The 17,700-nt window shown below is 42.2% G+C and overlaps 1 protein-coding gene across 7 annotated transcripts in view; it reads right to left on the bottom strand.

Moving 5' to 3' along the window:
- The window catches only part of ENTPD1 (ectonucleoside triphosphate diphosphohydrolase 1), a 91,070-nt gene that overhangs the window by 14,483 nt on the left and 58,887 nt on the right, over positions 1-17,700 (bottom strand). For 5 of the 7 annotated variants that reach the window (XM_007080116.3, XM_042959998.1, XM_042959999.1 and 2 more), the window contains exons 3-7: positions 9,015-9,132; positions 6,256-6,406; positions 4,104-4,263; positions 3,169-3,408; positions 1,707-1,964 (exon numbers count right to left, since the gene is read on the bottom strand). In XM_007080116.3, coding sequence (XP_007080178.1) covers positions 1,707-1,964; positions 3,169-3,408; positions 4,104-4,263; positions 6,256-6,406; positions 9,015-9,132 — 927 coding nt within the window. Of the gene's footprint in view, positions 1-604; positions 736-1,706; positions 1,965-3,168; positions 3,409-4,103; positions 4,264-6,255; positions 6,407-9,014; positions 9,133-17,700 lie in introns of all 7 variants that reach the window. The other 2 variants (XM_042960001.1, XM_042960000.1) reach the window with 1 other exon arrangement.

Genomic DNA, 17,700 nt, shown 5'->3' with positions numbered 1-17,700 from the left:
TACCTGGTTGGAAGAATCACATTCAAAGGCAAGAAATTCCACCACCACCACCCTCAAGTAGAAAGGGTTTGCTCATGCTTGAAGACAAGAATTGGGCTCTATTTCCCTGGAGGTGAAACTTTCAGAACAGTTAAAAAGTCAGTACACAATAGTACATTTCTTTTCCTCCAGATGTACTTCCTATCAGTGACTGGAATGGAAAGGGCCCTTGGCTGTCCCCAGCACCCCTCGCTACCTTCCTCCTTTTGGTGTCCCCCTCTTTTATCTTCCAGCAGTTAGATCCAAGGCAACTGCGTTGGCTCAGAAAAGTCCAATATGGGCTGCCAGTGCCAGTTCAGCTATAGGGCATCCAGGTGAGGTTCTAGTTGGTAACGAATTTAGGTTCGGAGCTAACTAATCACCAAGCCTTACTCTGCCAGGCATTGTTCTTGCATGTTATTTCCCTCAGGAACCTTGAGGGGAGGAGGAACTATGGTCTGGGCCATGGGTAAGGTAAGCCTGGATCCATGGTACCACCCATTATTGTTTTCCCAGAGACCGTGGGAATGAAGAGCTCATATAGTTGACAAGTGGCAAATCCAGAATTTAAAGCAGGTACTCTTACTACAGGGCCTGTGCTCTATCCAGGGAGCTCTTTCTGTGACATTGGGCTGAGCCAGGAGACCTTGGGTGAAGCTCTCCTGCGGGGGTCCAATAGGAGAGTTGAACCTCTCTCCTCATATGCTGATCTGTTTTCTGGGAAAGGGAAAAAGAGTGTGAAGGCAGATAAAAGTCCTTTTTTTTCTATGAGTGATATCTTAAGTAATTAAGTAATTAGTTAATAATTGGTCTTAATTGATGGTAGCTAATTTTGCAATCTATTACTAAACTATGATTATAATGCTTGGTCTCCAGGACCAAAATATGAAATCTGAATCATGAGTAGTTCAAGCAGCACCTCTTCTACCTCTGCTCAAATATTTTGTCTTATTTTAGAGTAATTAAAAAGGAATTTGGAGCTTGGATTCAACTAGTCCCCCAGCTGATCAAAATGTAGTATAAATGATGCTATCTTCAGTATTTCCTTGGGATTTCCTAAGTTTCTACTTGAATTTATAGAGGAAAACCTTTAGCCAAGACATCTAACTGCTACCTCTCCTTCTTCTGACATTCATGAAGCCACCTATGGCAGATCCCAATGGGTGCGCCTATCCATCAGCCAGCTCGTTCTTCTGGCTTACAGATTCCTGATTTCACCCATGTAGAGGAACACAATATGTGTAAGAAAGACTCTCTACTTCCAAGGATGAACAAGGATTAGTCTAAACCAAACATGGTAATCCATTCCCCCTTGTTCACAGATGGGTTAGAAGTGTGTATTTCATCAAATTCTGGCCAATGGCATCTGAAAAGACAGTTGTTGGCACTTCTGCAAAATTGGACAGAAATGTATGCAAGAGAAACGTCCTCCTCCCCTGCTTTAGTTTTGCATATGAAACAGAAGCTGCCATCTTAGCACCACAAAAAAGGGCAAGAAGATAATAAGAAAGCTGATCCAAGTCCTAACATTGTTAAAACAAAGACTTAACCCAGAATTATCTACTTCAAGGCTTATTATCATATGAGAGAAAACTAAATCCTATTACTTAAACACCATGTAGACATATACTCTATAACTTGCAACCCAAATCATCCTAATCAATATACCTTATTATTTTACAACTTACCCCAAAATCCCCGTGAAGTGGTGGCAAGAAAATCCCATTGAAGGAACAGTGGGAGTAAGGGCAGTAACTAGTGTTGAAGAGTTCAAGGATGCTTTCATGGCATTGTTGATAGTTTCCAGTGCCTTGGATTTGAAACTGATCGAATGGAAGAGTCATCTCAAATTTCTTGGTGCAGGGGCCACTGTAAAGTTCACTTACATTCATTACTATTTCATATCCAGGGTGAAAGCATGGGTCCCTGAGGATTCCATTTGTACCCTGAATGGAAAAATCACATGAAGACATCATGTGCAAATATGTTGGGTACAAAAGCACCACTCTGTCTTCATTAATGTGTAGGAATTTTACAATATGTTAGCGTTGGCATCAATATACCCTTGCCATGCCTTTTTCACCCTTAGCAATAGTCAGATTTGTATAATAGGCACCAGAAGTGGTATCAGATGTAAATAAACTTTCACTATTCATAGAAAGCTAATAGAGTTCAAGCTGGAAGAAATGCCATTATTTTGGAATGTCCCCTAGTGCTTAGTACAAATGAAAGATTCACAAGGAAAACTCTCAAGGCTCTCACAAGTCCAAGCTGGGGTAGTTCTCCAGGAGGAGTCTGCCCACACCCCATCCCCACTTTCAAGCAAAAAATCAGAAGCTCCAACAGCTGAAAATGCCTTAAAGCATTTAAGCCAGGAGTACCAAAATGACTTTTAACCCACACCTCAGTATGTTCAAGAGAAGAAAGGGGGCTGGTATGAAAAAAGGCTTAATAGAGCCTTGGGGCTCAGTAGGTATCTCTCAGTAGCTCCTATTCCAATGGGAGGTGCCTTATTGACAGTGCTTCTGAGAACCAGAGTGAGAGCTTTGGAGGAGAGCAGGGAACTGGTTGTCCTTTCAGGGGAGACAAGACTCAGCTGGATGTGACATCCTTGCTGTGTGTGTCAGGGTGTGCCTGGTACTCACATGATTTTGAGTATGTTTAACTTTTCTTGTCTTCAAGAAACAAAAAGCGTCTGGGGAAAAGACTTGAAGTGTTGATGGATAAATTCTGTTTTCCCTGAGTGTTTTTCTCCTTCTCTCCAGGTTGTTTCTAACAGCCCTGTTTTCTGCAGTTTGTTGGAAATGGAGACTAAAAAGTGCTAAAGAGCTTATAAATTGCACAATCCCCCAACAATACTCTAGCACGTAGTTTTCACTGTCAAGCCCACAGGGGTGAGAAATTATTTGCCAAGAAAGGATTTGAGTTGTGTCCTTGGAGACAGTGCAGTAAACAAACACAGGAGGTGATGTCTGGATGGGACGATTCACAGGGGTCGACCAGATGTAGTTAGATATCCTGTTTGAAAAGGTTTGGAAAGTACAGTAACCAAGTTCAGACCAATTACTGAAGTAGAAAGAGACAACAACAGGATGTGGGGGCTGGTGGCCCAGATGTGGGGAGGGTGGGTCTGGATTCAGTTAAACTTGCCTGAATGTCCTTGGCCAGTTTCTGCCTGAGCGCTTGATCCTTCCCATAGCATAAGAAGCTGTGCGTGTACACGCTGTAGTCCTTGCCATAGAGGCGAAAGTGCAGAGCGTTGCTTGGAGACTCAATCCTCTCGTTTTGGGGCACAAAAGTGATTTGTGTAGAGGCTCCCCCAAGGTCTAAAGCTCCATAGGTTCCCTGAGAATTGCCTCCATTTGGCTTCAGGTTGAGCCAACTCAGTTTCTGAAAGAGAGTACAGTCATCAGTGGTAGCAGTTTCTGGACACCTTTGTTTCACACTATATCTTGGACTCAGGGACTTTCTAAGGTGAAGAAAAGGGGGCATAAGGTGACACAAAGGTCACTGAGGGCTCCTGAATCTGGATAAGATCAACAGCAGGTTAAGGGACTTTGAAGATAGAGCTCAGACTGCAGCAACATAGAAGTGGCATAGCCAGTGTTTATGAACAAGGAATGTGGGCTGAAAAGACTCAAGTTCAAGTCTCCACTCATTTGCTCATTAGCTATGTGACCTGGAACAGAATAATTACCTTCTCTAGGCCTCAATTTGAGACTCTAAAATGAGGGAATTCCTCATATTGTTCTGAAGATGGAATCAGACAGTACATGGAAAGTGCTTAGCACAGCACAAGACACACAGCACTAGGCAAATATTTGCTATTTTTATTTTTAATGATAGATTTTTTACTTCCTCTCTGTCTCCCTAAGGTGAAGGTATGATTTCCTCATCCTCCAAGAGGAAACGTTCTTATACTAAAATTCATCAGAATACCGCTGGTGACCCTTGCAACTGTGGGGATAAATTACTTCATCCATTCATCCATCATTCATTCTGGCTACCGATCCAAATCCTGCCTGAGATAGCAATGGCACTGACCTCCTGGGAGCTACCTCCCTTGGGTGCTGTGAGATAATCACCTGAGTGAATTTTCCCAGCAGATAGTTGATAGTAATCCAGCCATAGGCACCTTCCTCTTGGCCAGTGATGATTCTAGCACCATGGAAGTCAAAGTGGTAGTTGTTGAGGCTCTTGGTCACCACACTCAGGACTTTGTCTGCCAACTGTTCATTTTCCATCCTGCACAAAGAAGAGCTGAGTTTACCGGTTTTGTTGAATAACTACAGGTACTCATTTCAGTCAGAGCTTCCAGCAACACTCCTAGGAAGCGAACCATAACTCGCTGGAAGAAACAGAGATAGAGATCCACACACACAGCTGTCTGAGGAGCCCTCCTTTTGGGTGAGGCAGAACTAGTCTTTTGGTCCCCCCTCTCCAAATCCAAATCCTTCCAGTCCCTACATAGACTGCTCTTCCTAAAATACCATTTTTTGTTGTTGCTCCCTGGCTCCAAGATATAATCAAAGTAATTTTAATTTGGGGGGCGGTGATGGCTGGATATTGGTTATCACCACACCTATAGATGACGAATGCTACATTAGCCATTGCTGGTGGCTTCTAGCTAGTTTCAGAGTCAGGCTCTGCTTGAGGTTTTTAATTAGGGCTGTAGTAGACACCAGGTGGCAAATGTCCTGGGACAGATACCAAACCTCCATTGGAGCCAGACTGGGAAAAAAAAAAAAATCTTATTTACATTGAATCTCAGTTCTTGGGTCTGTTTGAGACATTGAGACCTAAAGAAGGGATCTTCCAGGGCTGTCATAATGAAGATGGGATACATCTGCTTCTGAGATCTAGACCACACAATGTTGAGAGCCTCTAGGTCAGAGAATGCTGTCTTCCAACCACAGCTGAATCCTCTCATCCCTCATCTGAATAGCTTCACACCCTTCCTGTGGCTGCCTCATCCCCAGTTCTCCTCCCTCCCAATCCACCTCTCTTCCAGTGTCGTCATTTGTGTACCATCCTGTAATGGCTACCCATTATCTCCCAGATGAACACCAAACTCCCAGTGTGGCCCACAGGGCACTTCATGCGCTGGACCCTGCCTCTTCAGAATTCCACTGAGAATCCTGATCCTCCCACTTACCACGCGTGTGAATTTGCGTGAGTTACTCTACACGTGTATGCCACAGCTCCCTTATCTGGCTAAGAATAGCCAATAATACCTCCTCAAAGAGTTATAATGATTAAATCAAAGCACAGCGCTAACATAGTAATGGCTCAACAAATACAAGCTGCTTCATAGCTATTATTACTATTGTTTTTATTATTATTTTACTATATGCAGTCTATGTTCTATCAATGCAGAACTATTCATGGTCCTCTGAATATGCCCTGGTCTCTCACTCATCCCTACATTTGCACTTCTGTTAGAACGCAAGCTTCAGGAAGGCAGGGACTCTGTCCTCTTCACTGCTGTGTCCCCAGCACTTAGAACAGTGTCTGCCACATAACAGATGTTGGAGAAACATACGTAATAGAATGCGTGACATCTTCTCTGTCTTTAATGTGCCCTTCCCCCACCCTCCAGCTTGTCCTTCATGAATCAGTTCCTGTGTTTCCTCCTCCCATTCTGGGCAGGGCCAAATGTGCTCCCACAGCAGCTCTGAACACTCCTCTGTTGAAGAACTGATTGCCTGTATCGAAACTCTGATCTCCTTGAGAGCTGAGTCACCTACTTTCATGTCCCAGGACAGAGTAGGCAGGCAAAACATGCTGAATGAATGAATGAACGAACAAAAGATAACGCACATGGGTACTCAGTGGTGACCAATGAAGATGTGCTAGTTGTGACTATTTGTGTCTTGGGACCTCTGTGGGTCTCCTCTGGTCTTCCTCCTCCCAGATATTGGACAGCTAAATTGGTAGTCTCAAATCCCAGAGTACAGAGGCTCAACATTTCTCTCTTTGTGCCCCTGCCCCCTTGAATTCTCTGGGGGCAGACGGGCAAGAGGACTTTTTAAAATCATACTTTAAACTCCCACCATTACACATACTAAGAATTTGGGAGTTTTACCCACTTCCTGAGATCTTCTTTCTAAAGTGTTGCCATTCAGGATATTTAAATTTGGGGTGTTAGGGGGGTGTGGCACTATCCCATAACTTCAGAGGCTCTCACAATGCCAAGCCTAACCCCCAGCCACTCTTTGTCCCCACCTGTTTCTATACCTGAGCAACCGCATGCCTGCCGTAGCTCCCAGGTAAACAGGCGTCCCTTGGTGCTGGGACTTTGGAATCACTTGACTGGCTCTTTCCATGCATTCAGTCAGATAAGCATCTATTTCGTTTAATCTTTGAGCATATCTTGAGATTCCGGGACCTAAGGAAAGATGTAGAAGCAGATGACAATCTTTTTTAAAAGTACAGGACACACTTTGATAATATTAGAGCAAAACACTGGTGTCTTTAGAGACCATCAAAGAAGACAGCTTTTTGGTGTGATATATTAAGTTATATATGATGTGATATATTACGATATATTAAGTTGGTGTACTTAGAGGGTGACTCTCTGAACCTGGCCTTGATAAGAATTATTTTCAGGCCTCAGACTGGGTCTGTCCACTGTTCAATAATTTTGCCGCTGGATGGCGCAATTTTCACATTCAATTGCGTAATCTTCCTTACAGGTTCTCTCAAAGTTTAATGGGGATCTCATCGACAGCTACCCTAGAGAGCTGCTTTTTGATGATTCTCCTGTAAAGTTGTAACTAACACTAATGCCTAGAAAAATTAAAATAAGCACAAGGTGCACTGGCTTTTACTGAAAAGACAGGAACCGCTACTAACTAGCTATGTGATCATGGCCAGTACCTAAAATTTCTGAAGTGGAGTTTCTTCCTTTGCTAGAATACGTGTCTCCTCAGAGATTTTTCCACTCTGAAACCCAGTCCCCCTAGTGAAACTATTTTTCCAGTGTTAGAGCAAAACTAACTGTTGCTAAGAAGAGGATTAGAGCCAAGATTCCTTAAGCTTTTTGAAGTTATGCTTAACAATTTCAGCTCACTTTAAAATAAACATCTACACCGTCAGTGCTTTTTAGTGAAAATGTGAATTAAAGATAATGGTCAGATATGTTATCCATATCTTTCACAGGTTTTTAAAAGAGCCTATTTACTTAACAGTAATGAAAAATCAGCTCTAAGTTATCAGCTAACCGTTTTGATTCAAAAAGGCTAGCCTTCAAGAACTGGAGGCTTTCCACTCAACTTTCATCTAAATATTTGATTAGAGAATTCTCTCTGAGAAGGGAAAAGCCCTGCGTGTGTTAGGCCAGACACACATGGGATGAGTCTCAGAAGAAAGGTAGCTACTAAATTAAAAAAATACAAGCAACGCTTTAAAAAAAAAAAAAAAGGAAGACAGTGAATTAACGAGAAGTCAATAAAATGAGGGATTTGGGCTTTAAGAAATGCTTAAAGTACTGTCTCAAAATGGACGAGGCCAACATTTGAGGACATTAAGCTACTGGGTAAAATGACTTGCTCTCTTGAAAACATCTCCTCTCTACCACTTTCTTGGAAAACTTTGAAAATTGGGGGACCCCGCAGGTCATCAAAGTAAAAGTCAATCTTCTTGGAGCTAGATTACCTGTCTGACTAAAAATATACAATGGGCCCCTGACTCAGAAGGCCAAGAGAGATAAAGGTAAAAGAGGATGGTGCAGTGTGGTAACATTCAGTGCATGTTGGGGCATTGGGTGGATGGAGTGGAAGGAGCTGAACGGACAACTCTAACCTGTTCTGTGACCTTAGGAGAAAACTAACTAGGAACAAAAGTCAGTATGTAATGCGGTGATTCAGAGTAGCATCGAGCCTGGAGTGCAGTTAAGAGACCTAGATTCTTGTCCTGGTTCTGTTGCTACCAATAAGTCACTAGTCTTCCAGGTTTTTGCTTCCTTCTCTGAGAACATTGAACATTCAATCTGAGAAGACTGAAATGAGAAGATTGAAATGATCCACGAGGTCCTTTTCCAGGCCTAGGAGTCTATGATTTTGGCCTTCCGTGCCTATGTGAAAACTAAAGGCTTTTGAAAATTTCTTCCAAGCTGTAGCTTAGGGGACCAAGATTAAGAGTAATAATTCTTTGGACCAACAGCATCAACATCACCTGGGAACCTGTTAGAAATGCAAATTCTGGGGCCTGTCCCAGACCTCCTACCTCAGAAACTCTGGGGGTGGAACCCAGCATCAGTGTTTTAACAAACCCTCCAGGGGGCTCTGCTAAAGATTCAAATTTGAGAACCACTGGAGAAGTCATGGGTTCAAAGTTGAGCAGATCTCCATTTGAACCCCAGTTCCATCAATTACTAGCTCAAAGCAACCTTAACAAGTGGCATAACCTCTCTTAAGCTCAATGCCCTCATTTTTATTTTGTTTTTTAAAGTTTGTTTATTTTGAGAAAGAGATAGCATGAGTGAGGGAGGGGCAGAGAGGGAGACAGAGAATTCCAAGCAGGCTCCGTGCTATCAGCGCAGAGCCCTACACAAGGCTTGAACTCATGAACTATGAGATCATGACCTGAGCCAAAACTAAGAGTTGGGCACTTAACCAAGTGAGCCACCCAGGCATCTGATCCTCATTTTTAAACCATGGGACTAATATTCCATATGTCAAAGGGAGACCGTGAAGATGAAATAATGCATCTACAGCACTTGGTGCATGGCACACAGAAGTGTCCAGGTGATGGGAGCTACCATATTACTCAAGGGTTTTTAAGTTTGTTTCTTCCTCAAGGGCTCCATCATTAAGGACTGATTTCAATATTATTTTTATAATGACAATAAAATAGCAACAACAGCAGCTCCACTATGTTCTTTTACCCAACTTCCTTTTTCTCATGAGTTCCACTTGCCACACATGTTCTCATGTATGTTCTCCTCGTGTTCTCATGCCCCACTGTCTCCCCTCCCCCCTTCTCCTTCATCTTACCTTTCAGCTTGCACTCTTCTATCTGGTGCACCACCCCTGTGTCATTCTCCTTTTCCGCTGGCCACTTATAGATGTACAAACTCGTGTGAGAAGAGCCTGCATCCAGCACAATCCCATACTGAGAGTAAAACATATCAAGAATTTATCAGCATTACAATATTCTTCTCCATACTCAGCTTGCAACAGAAAGGAGACAAAGATAGGAGTTTTCAAAAACGAAGAGAAGGATTTTAATTCAAGACAGACATGGGGGTGGAGGGGGTATGCCTGGTGTCGCCCTGATCACAAGACCTACCAGGATACCAATCCCTCTAGAACAGTGGCTCTTAATGCTGGTTGCACATTAGAAATATCCAGGCCTTACCCAGGATGGGGCCTGAGACTCAGTATGAATTAGAAGCTTCTCAGGTGATTCTAATGGCCAGCCAGGAATCAGAACCATATGCTGAAGCAGCTAAGACAATACGGATGGAACAGACAGCCATGAAACCGGCAGTGCCCAAACTTATGTACACACTGGAATCATGTCAGAATCACCTAGAGAGCCTCAGAGGCTACTGATGCCCGTGTTCCATCCCCAGATATGTGGTTTAATTGGTCTGGTATGTGGCCTGGGCTTTGGAAGAGACACATGGAAAATACTAAGCGTGCCTGCTTTTTAATTATGAATATAACTATATATTGTATTCAATAAAACTTTTAAAATATGTATTTTCATGTTTTGGGCTTTTGCATCTAGGGGGTATGAAAGCAAGAATAAAGGAAGAAAGATGATGGGAAGACAGGGGGAGAAGTCAGTATGAGAAAGAACTAGATGGTCAGAGGAGAAAGGGGGAAAGAACAAAGTCCTCACATTACATTTCATGAGTACGTTAAATGTACCAGGGAGATGTTGTCTGAAGCTTTTCGTAAGAAAAGCACCGTCAAAACTGTGCTGTAGTGTAGGTACTCTTTTTATCCGTGCTATAGAGGTAAGAAACTAAAGTACAAAGAGGTTAAGTAATTTACTCAAGATACAGAGCCAATAGGTGACAGAGCCTGGATTTGGATCACAGTCACACCCAAGACCTCATGCTGTATATACAGACAAACACAGGAGCAAGGGCAGAACAGCAGCTCTCAAACTGATCCCCTATTAAAGGCTTTTAACAAGGGGTAACTACAGCCAAGTGCACAGATTTTAGGTGTGCATCCCAATGAATTTTTGCATATGTGCACATCCATATACACCACCACCAATATCGAGATTCAGAACATTTTCTACTCCTGAGAAGGCTTCCTAGTGCCCCTTTCAGTCAGTTTCTCCTGAGGGTAACCTTTGTCTTGATTTCTATCACCACAGGTGAGTTTTGCTTATTTCTGAGCTGCGGTAAAGAGACTCACACTGTGTGTCTCCTTTATGGGTAGCTTCTTTTCCTCTATACTGTCTCTCAGATGCTTCCAGACTGTGTGCAGCAATAGTTCATCCTTTTTTGTTGCTGTGGAATATTTCATTTTTTACTGCATGCACTATATTTTTATCCATTCTATTATTGGTGGACATTTGAGTTGTTTCCAGTTTGGGACTTCTGGGCATATAGCTGCCAGGAACATTCTTGCACATGTCATTTTGTGGATATAAGCTCTCATTTCATTTGGATATCTACCTAGGAGTAGACTGCCGAATGCCTTTTTTAATTTATTTTTTTTTAACATTTCTTTATTATTGAGACAGAGACACAGAGCATGAGCAGGGGAGGGGCAGAGAGAGGGGGAGACACAGAATCCGAACCAGGCTCCAGGCTCTGAGCTGTCAGCACAGAGCCCGATGCGGGGCTCGAGCGCACGAACTGTGAGATCATGACCTGAGCCGAAGTCGGACGCTTGACTGACTGAGCCACCCAGGCAGCCCCCGGCTGCCCTTTTTGATCATCTCATCTTCATCTTTGGTTACATCCCTAAGTTCAATCAGGAAAAATGCCATGATTGAATAACAATGTCTGCCATGATTTTGTGAGGAGAGCATGACAGCACATGTACTTTTATTTATCAGCCCTAAACTAGAGAGAAACATGAAGGAAAGCAAAGGGGAAGCAGAAGGAAGAGAAAAAGAGGAAGCATTTCTAAAATGTGAGCCAATCACTCTCATCACACTTTGCTACTGTGGACCTCAAAGTGTGGTCTGCCTCTTGATAATGCTCAGCTCAGCAGCTGTTTTATATATATCCTCTCACACTGTCTTATTACTTGGTAAGAACCTAAGAACTTCCAGGGAGAAAAGAAGACAAGAATGCAGATTCAAGAGACCTCCCTGGACCACTGGGAAGAGCTACAAGTGGACTCTGCTGAGGTGTCAAGCTTTATTCTGTTTTTCCAGATTAGGGAGTATCAGTGTGCAGCAGTGGGAGGATCCTTGACCCTCCATAACCTCCACAGTGTTCTCAGCTTAGTTACACACAGCAGGACTCCCTGTGGCAATGAGCATTATGCCCTTAAAAAGAAAAATGCCTGTATACTTGGCAAGAAAGCAAGCTGGACAGACTCCTCTGCAAGCAGGCTTGCAGTGAGAGGAAACCACGAATTGACTTAGGTATTGACCACTGCCGGCAGAGAGGGGAACGCCTGGGGTCTGGGGCCTTTGGAACCATGGGAAGCCTCCTAGAGTGGAGAAAGAGTCTCAGAGGTTGCACAGCAGAAAATTCTGTTGTTCCCTAGCAGGGTCCGTGAATCCTTCCCGCCAGAAAATGTTCCAACCACAGCAGCAGATGATAAAATCTATCAAGGCAGCAGCAGCAAGCAGCCTCTATCTGGAATCAGGACATTCTATGCTTTGTTGACATGAAGGTCACTCTTCCAGTAAAGCAAAGGAATCAGCCTTACTTCTATCAGCCTGCTTCTCGAAGGCCTTACGCAGGGAGGTGGCTAAGAAACGATTGTTTTCACTACATTTCGCTTGTCAAGTGTTTGAGAAGGTGGAGTGTATACTGTAACACAGGCATTGAGGACATTTCACCTTGTGTATACAGCAGACTGGAATGCTAATCTGTTGAACGGTGCCAAATATTTTTTGTCTTCGGAAGTGGTTTGCAGAGTAAAGAACTGGCATCACTTGCTGCTTGAGGGACAGATAAAGCTTGATTGTATGAACATTCTGTTTGAACATTTTGGAAGTCTGCCTTTCATTGTTACAAAACTGTCAGCATTTTTACACATTCCTATCTTAGAGCTAGAAGTTCATTCCATCTAATCTTTGTATTTGATAGATGAGAAACTATGTCCGGTACAATTTGACAACTTGCCTAACAAGTCCAGATAGTCAAGGCCTTAGGAGACCCATGTGGGGCCCAGGTGGCCACCGCCTTTTGTTTCTTTTTCACAGCAGCATTTCCAGTGCATGTTCCAGCGAGCACAAAGCCTGCAAGGATCCAAGCAAATAAACCTTCCCAGAAATCTGGGGAAAGCTGAATGTGCTCTCTCTCTTCCTCTCTCCTGGGTTCATAAAACCCACTAGGTAGTGAATGCTTCACAGAAGTCTGGTGGTGGAGAAACTTGCCTAACTTTGTTTGAGCCAGCATTCCCTAGACTCCATGACAACAGAATTCTGTTTAAAATAAAAATCTCCACCCAACAGAAATGCTTTGACAAATGCTTTGTCTTGTGCCATCCTATCACTCTTACCCAGTGCTTCTGTAGCTCATATTTAAAACACTTCTAAAAGCCCCTGTGAGTCTGTTCTTCACATTAAAGAAACAACAAAGATTTGTGTGATGATGAAGAGATACGACATTCCCCTATTATTATTTCAATATGACTTTCTATTTTAAATATTTATTAAATAGCATCTAGGAAATGAAGGGGAGAGGCGTAAAAAGATACTTAAGATCCTACCAACTAGACATCACCGTCATTTTGATTTATCTCCTTCCAGTCTTTCCTAAATGCATAAATTTTTATATAGCTGAAATCTTACTGTTGTATACAATTTTATCTTAGGCTAGTTTTTGATCATGTCCACGATTTTAAAATCATAACCAATCTTCCTAAGCTATGTTGAGTGAACAGAAGCAGTGCTCTAGAAAAAGGAATAATAAAAATGACCTTGCTTGGTTCATGGAGAGGCCAATGTAGGGCATTTGGTGAAGACCTGGAGGTGCAGGTGACAACAGACCCTGAGCCCACCGAAGGGGTCATGTGGAGGTGGGCCAAAACTCTCCTTAAGATGGAAGTAATTCTACCTGCACAAATGTCACAAGTCCAGGAGTCTGAGTAAATGTCCCTAGATGTGGGGGTAAACAGAAAACTGGAGCATCAGATGATCTACTTGTATTCCTGACTCTGCAGAAGTGAGATATTCAACCTCAGTCTTCTCATTCAGAAGCACCTGCCATGACACTGACCAGCCCTCGATTCCCTGGAGGACAGGTAGCTTCTGTTCCACAGCCTTGGCCCAGAATGCCCTTCACCTGAGATGCCAGCCTTCTCTGACCTTCTCAGATTTGACTCTACCCTCCTAATCCATGGCTCAGAGTACCTGTACTTTTGCTCTAAAGACAGCACTTACCATGACGTGTACTACATGTCTGTGTGGCTATTTGCTTCATGTCTGTCTTCCCCATAAGGATGTGGTACATTGTTCAGGCAGCTCTATTTTGCTTACCATGGTATAGCCAGCATCCACCACAGTATACACTACCTCGTGTTAGGCACAAAGAAGGAATTCAACAGACAATTGTTGTATCGAATGAATGAATGAGGGGGGTTAGAGTTATATGGTTCCTGCACTCCTTCCAGTCTCAAAAGAAGTTAATATTCACAGCCCAATATAAAGTAGTGCCATTGGGGTTGAGTTCCACCACCACTACCACCACCACCCAAAACCAACCCGTAAGCCAGGTAACATGGGCAGCCACGGGATAATTAACTTCTCTTGGTCATTTCAAACATACTGGTTCTTTAGAATCTTTCTTAAAAGTCTCTGTAGCTTTAGTTGTACTTTTAGCAGCCTCCTCAGTCTGTTTCAGTGAGTCCTTTTGAATAAACAAAACTAATCCTTTTGAACTTGACTCTAGTACTCTATAAACAAATCAGGTCTCCATTAGCTACAGCAATGCCGGCAGGGCCTATAAACAATTGGAGACCATTTTCTGCCTTTTTTCCCCCTTTAATTGGAATTACTAGACCTTCAATACAAACCATAGTTTTATTGCTTTTGTCTGTTTAATTGTGGTAAAATACACCGAACATAAACTTAACCATTTTAAGTGTACGTTCAGTGTACAGTTCAGTGACATTAAGTACGTTCACACTTTGGTGCAAACACCATCACCATCCATCACCAGGGATTGTTTTTTAAACAAGACAACATTAAAATCCAGTGGAGTACAAATAATATAGACATTTTCCGGGAGAATTTGAGATTGAAAATTGGAGCAAATCCTTCCAAATTCTTCATAAAAAGATACAATCGCACAATCACAAATGCTTAACGAAAAAGACCACTTTAATTCCCTGTGAAAAAGCAGATATACTGGGACAGGCTCAGCAACCTTAACAGATTAGCAGCTAATGGCCTTCCCTAGAACTCATCTCCCTCAAAGTAGTATGGACAGCTGGTCTCCACGAGGGCTTCTGATGTGCTAGATACTCTGATAAGTGAGCCACTGGTATTATTCCTTATAATCCTCACAACCACTTCCATTTTAATATGAGGAAACTGAGGCATAGAGAGAGAATCCTACTTGCTCAAGTCTCATAGCAGAAAGTAGCAGATCTGAGACTGAAATCAAAACCATCTGGTCCCTGAGCCAGCAGGCTTTCCACAGAAGTGGCAGCTGTTAATGAAGGCATGTGGTTTGGTACTGGGTCAGTCTGGTGCCTTTGAGAGAACCCTGTGGGGATCTGTGTGTGCCAGAATGTAGAATGTTTGTGCTATAAGGAATATCTGGTAACTCGCTAAATGCCAGTGTTCACTAATGAGCAGGAAATTAAGGAAGTGATGAACTGAGCAGATCTGAAAAGCTACCTCCCCATCCAGGTCCACTAGGATAAAGGCACTTTCCCAGGGGGCACGTAGTTCACTAAGGCCTATTTTTTGAAAGTCATCATTGCATATCTATGGGACAGTTGGTTCCCAGACTTTAAGGGCATGAGAATGTCCCAGAATGCATATTCAACAGGTAGGTTTTTCAAACCCTGCAACCTGAAGGTTCAAACTGAGCTGGGGCTGGGAGGACGGGGGTGGAATAGGGAACCCTGGTCTCCAGGGGATTTGGAGACAGAGGCCTGCCTCCCACGTTGACAAATCTTGCCATCAATCTGGTCCTTCACATGCTCTTCACATCCAAGTAGGAGGCAGTTTTACCTGTGTAACTCTATTCATTGAGCCAGCAAACTTCTATGAGGCAACCAAGTCAGATGCTGTGCTGGTTATAATTTAACATGGATTTTGTGATTATTTGATTAATGATTATCTCTTCCACTAGACTATAAGCTCCATGAAAGTAAGGACTTTGCCAGTCTTGCTCATTGGCATATACCCAGGACCTAAAATAAGAGTAGATGGTCTGTTTTGTATCTTAAAATCCTCATATATGGATGAAACATAAAAAACTCTTAAATATGCAAAACAAACAGAGGGGTGCTGGAGGGGTTGTGGGAGGGGGGATGGGCTAAATGGGTAAGGGGCATTAAGGAATCTACTCCTGAAATCATTATTGCACTATATGCTAACTAACTTGGATGTAAATTTAAAAATAAATTAAATTAAAAATAAATAAAATTTTTAAAAAAAGAGTAGATGGTCAATGTCTATTTGTTAAGTGAATAAGTTGAGTGAATGAATAATAAAATGCATGCAACGACATATGAAATCCAGGCCCTGTCCTCAACATGCTTACCACCTCAGTAGCTGGGCAAGTAAACAACACATCAGTACAAGAAGGAGTTCCTGTGTTTTTCTAGATGTGGCGTGGGCATGAGGCCACTACTTCTCCATTAAGGCAGAATCCAAACTGGGTTAGGTAGGAAGATGACAGGACTGCATCAGCAGAATGGGAGGGTTGACCTGGGCTGGGTTAGACAAGGGTGGGTTAGATGGGAAGAAGCAGGGATAAAATGGCAATTTGTCACCAGGCAGACAGGCTGCAAAGATGATAATATATGATCTATCAATTGCTGAGTGTCCACAGTGGGCCAGGACTACTGCTCAGCACTTCACATTTGCATTTATTTATCCCAATTAATTCTTGCGGTAACCCATGAGATACTGAGCCTTGTGCAAGAGAACCTCAAAGGCCCTCATTTTGTTTATCTATGAGGATAATCTTTCATTCCTTAGAGCAGTCCTGGAAGAAAAAATGGAAATGATTTATAAACTGCAAGCACTATATTAGAATGATAGAATTCCTCAGGACTTGGTCCTTGCCCTCTTCTTGCTTTTTACCCCTTTCCTATAATCTCATATACTTCTAGGACTTCAATACATCAATGACCTAAGAACCATATCTTTAGTCTAGACCTATACTGTTCAATAAGGCAGCCCTTGAAATAGCCCTTGTGGCTATTGAGCCCTTGAAATGTTGACTGTAGGTGACCCTTAAACAACACAGATTTGAACTATGCAGGTCCATTTATACATGGATTCTTTTCAGTAAATACAGTACAATACTGTAAATGTATTTTCCCTTATTATGATTTTCTTTTTAAAATTTATTTATTTAAATTCAAGTTAGTTAACATACAGTGCAGTCTTGGTTTCAGGAATAGAACCCAGTGATTCATCACTTATATATAATACCCAGTGCTCATCCCAACAAATGCCCTCCTTAATGCCCATCACCCATTTAGCCCATCCCCTGACCTAATTACCCCTCCAGCAACCCTCAGTTTGCTCTATGTATTTAAGAGTCTCTTGTGGTTTGCTTCCCTGTTTTTATCTTATTTTTCTTTTCTTATGATTTGCTTTTTTCTTTCTTTCTTTCTTTCTTTCTTTCTTTCTTTCTTTCTTTCTTTCTTTCTTTCTTTCTTTTTGAGAGAGAGATAGAGAGCACAAGTGAGGGAGGGGCAGAGAGAGAGAGAGGAGACAGAGAAGCAGGGATTGTGCTCACCCAAGTGGGGACTTGAATCCACAAACTGTGAGATCATGACTTGAGCTGAAGTCAGATGCTTAACAACTGAACCACCACGGAGGTGCCCTCTTCTTATTTTCGTAACGTTTTCTTTTCTCAAGCTCACTTTATTGTATGAATACAGTATATAATACATACAACATACAAAATATGTGTGAATCATATTTTATGTTTATGTTATTGGTAAGGCTTCTGGTCAAGAGTAGGCAATTAAGTTTTTGGGGAATCAAAAGTTATACATGGATTTTTGACTGTGTGGCAGGGAATGGTACTCCTAACCACCCATGTTGTTCAAGGGCCAACCATAGTCTGTATTAACATGTGACTTAAGTTAAAAATTGCATTGGATTTTGAAAATAGCATGAAAAAAGGTATGGGAAATGTTTCATTAATAATTATTTTGATGGAATGTTGAAATAATATTTTGGATATAATGAATTGCACTACATTAAAATTTAATTAATGCATTTAATTAATTACATTGTTATTAAAATTAATTTCACCTCTTTCTACTTTTTAAAAAAGTGCTGCTCCTAGAAAAATTAAAATGTGGCTTGCATTATACTTCTCATAAGCAGTGT

This window comes from Panthera tigris, chromosome D2, assembly GCF_018350195.1.
Source record: "Panthera tigris isolate Pti1 chromosome D2, P.tigris_Pti1_mat1.1, whole genome shotgun sequence".
NCBI lineage: Eukaryota > Metazoa > Chordata > Mammalia > Carnivora > Felidae > Panthera > Panthera tigris.
This window is presented reverse-complemented; position numbering and strand designations above follow the sequence as displayed.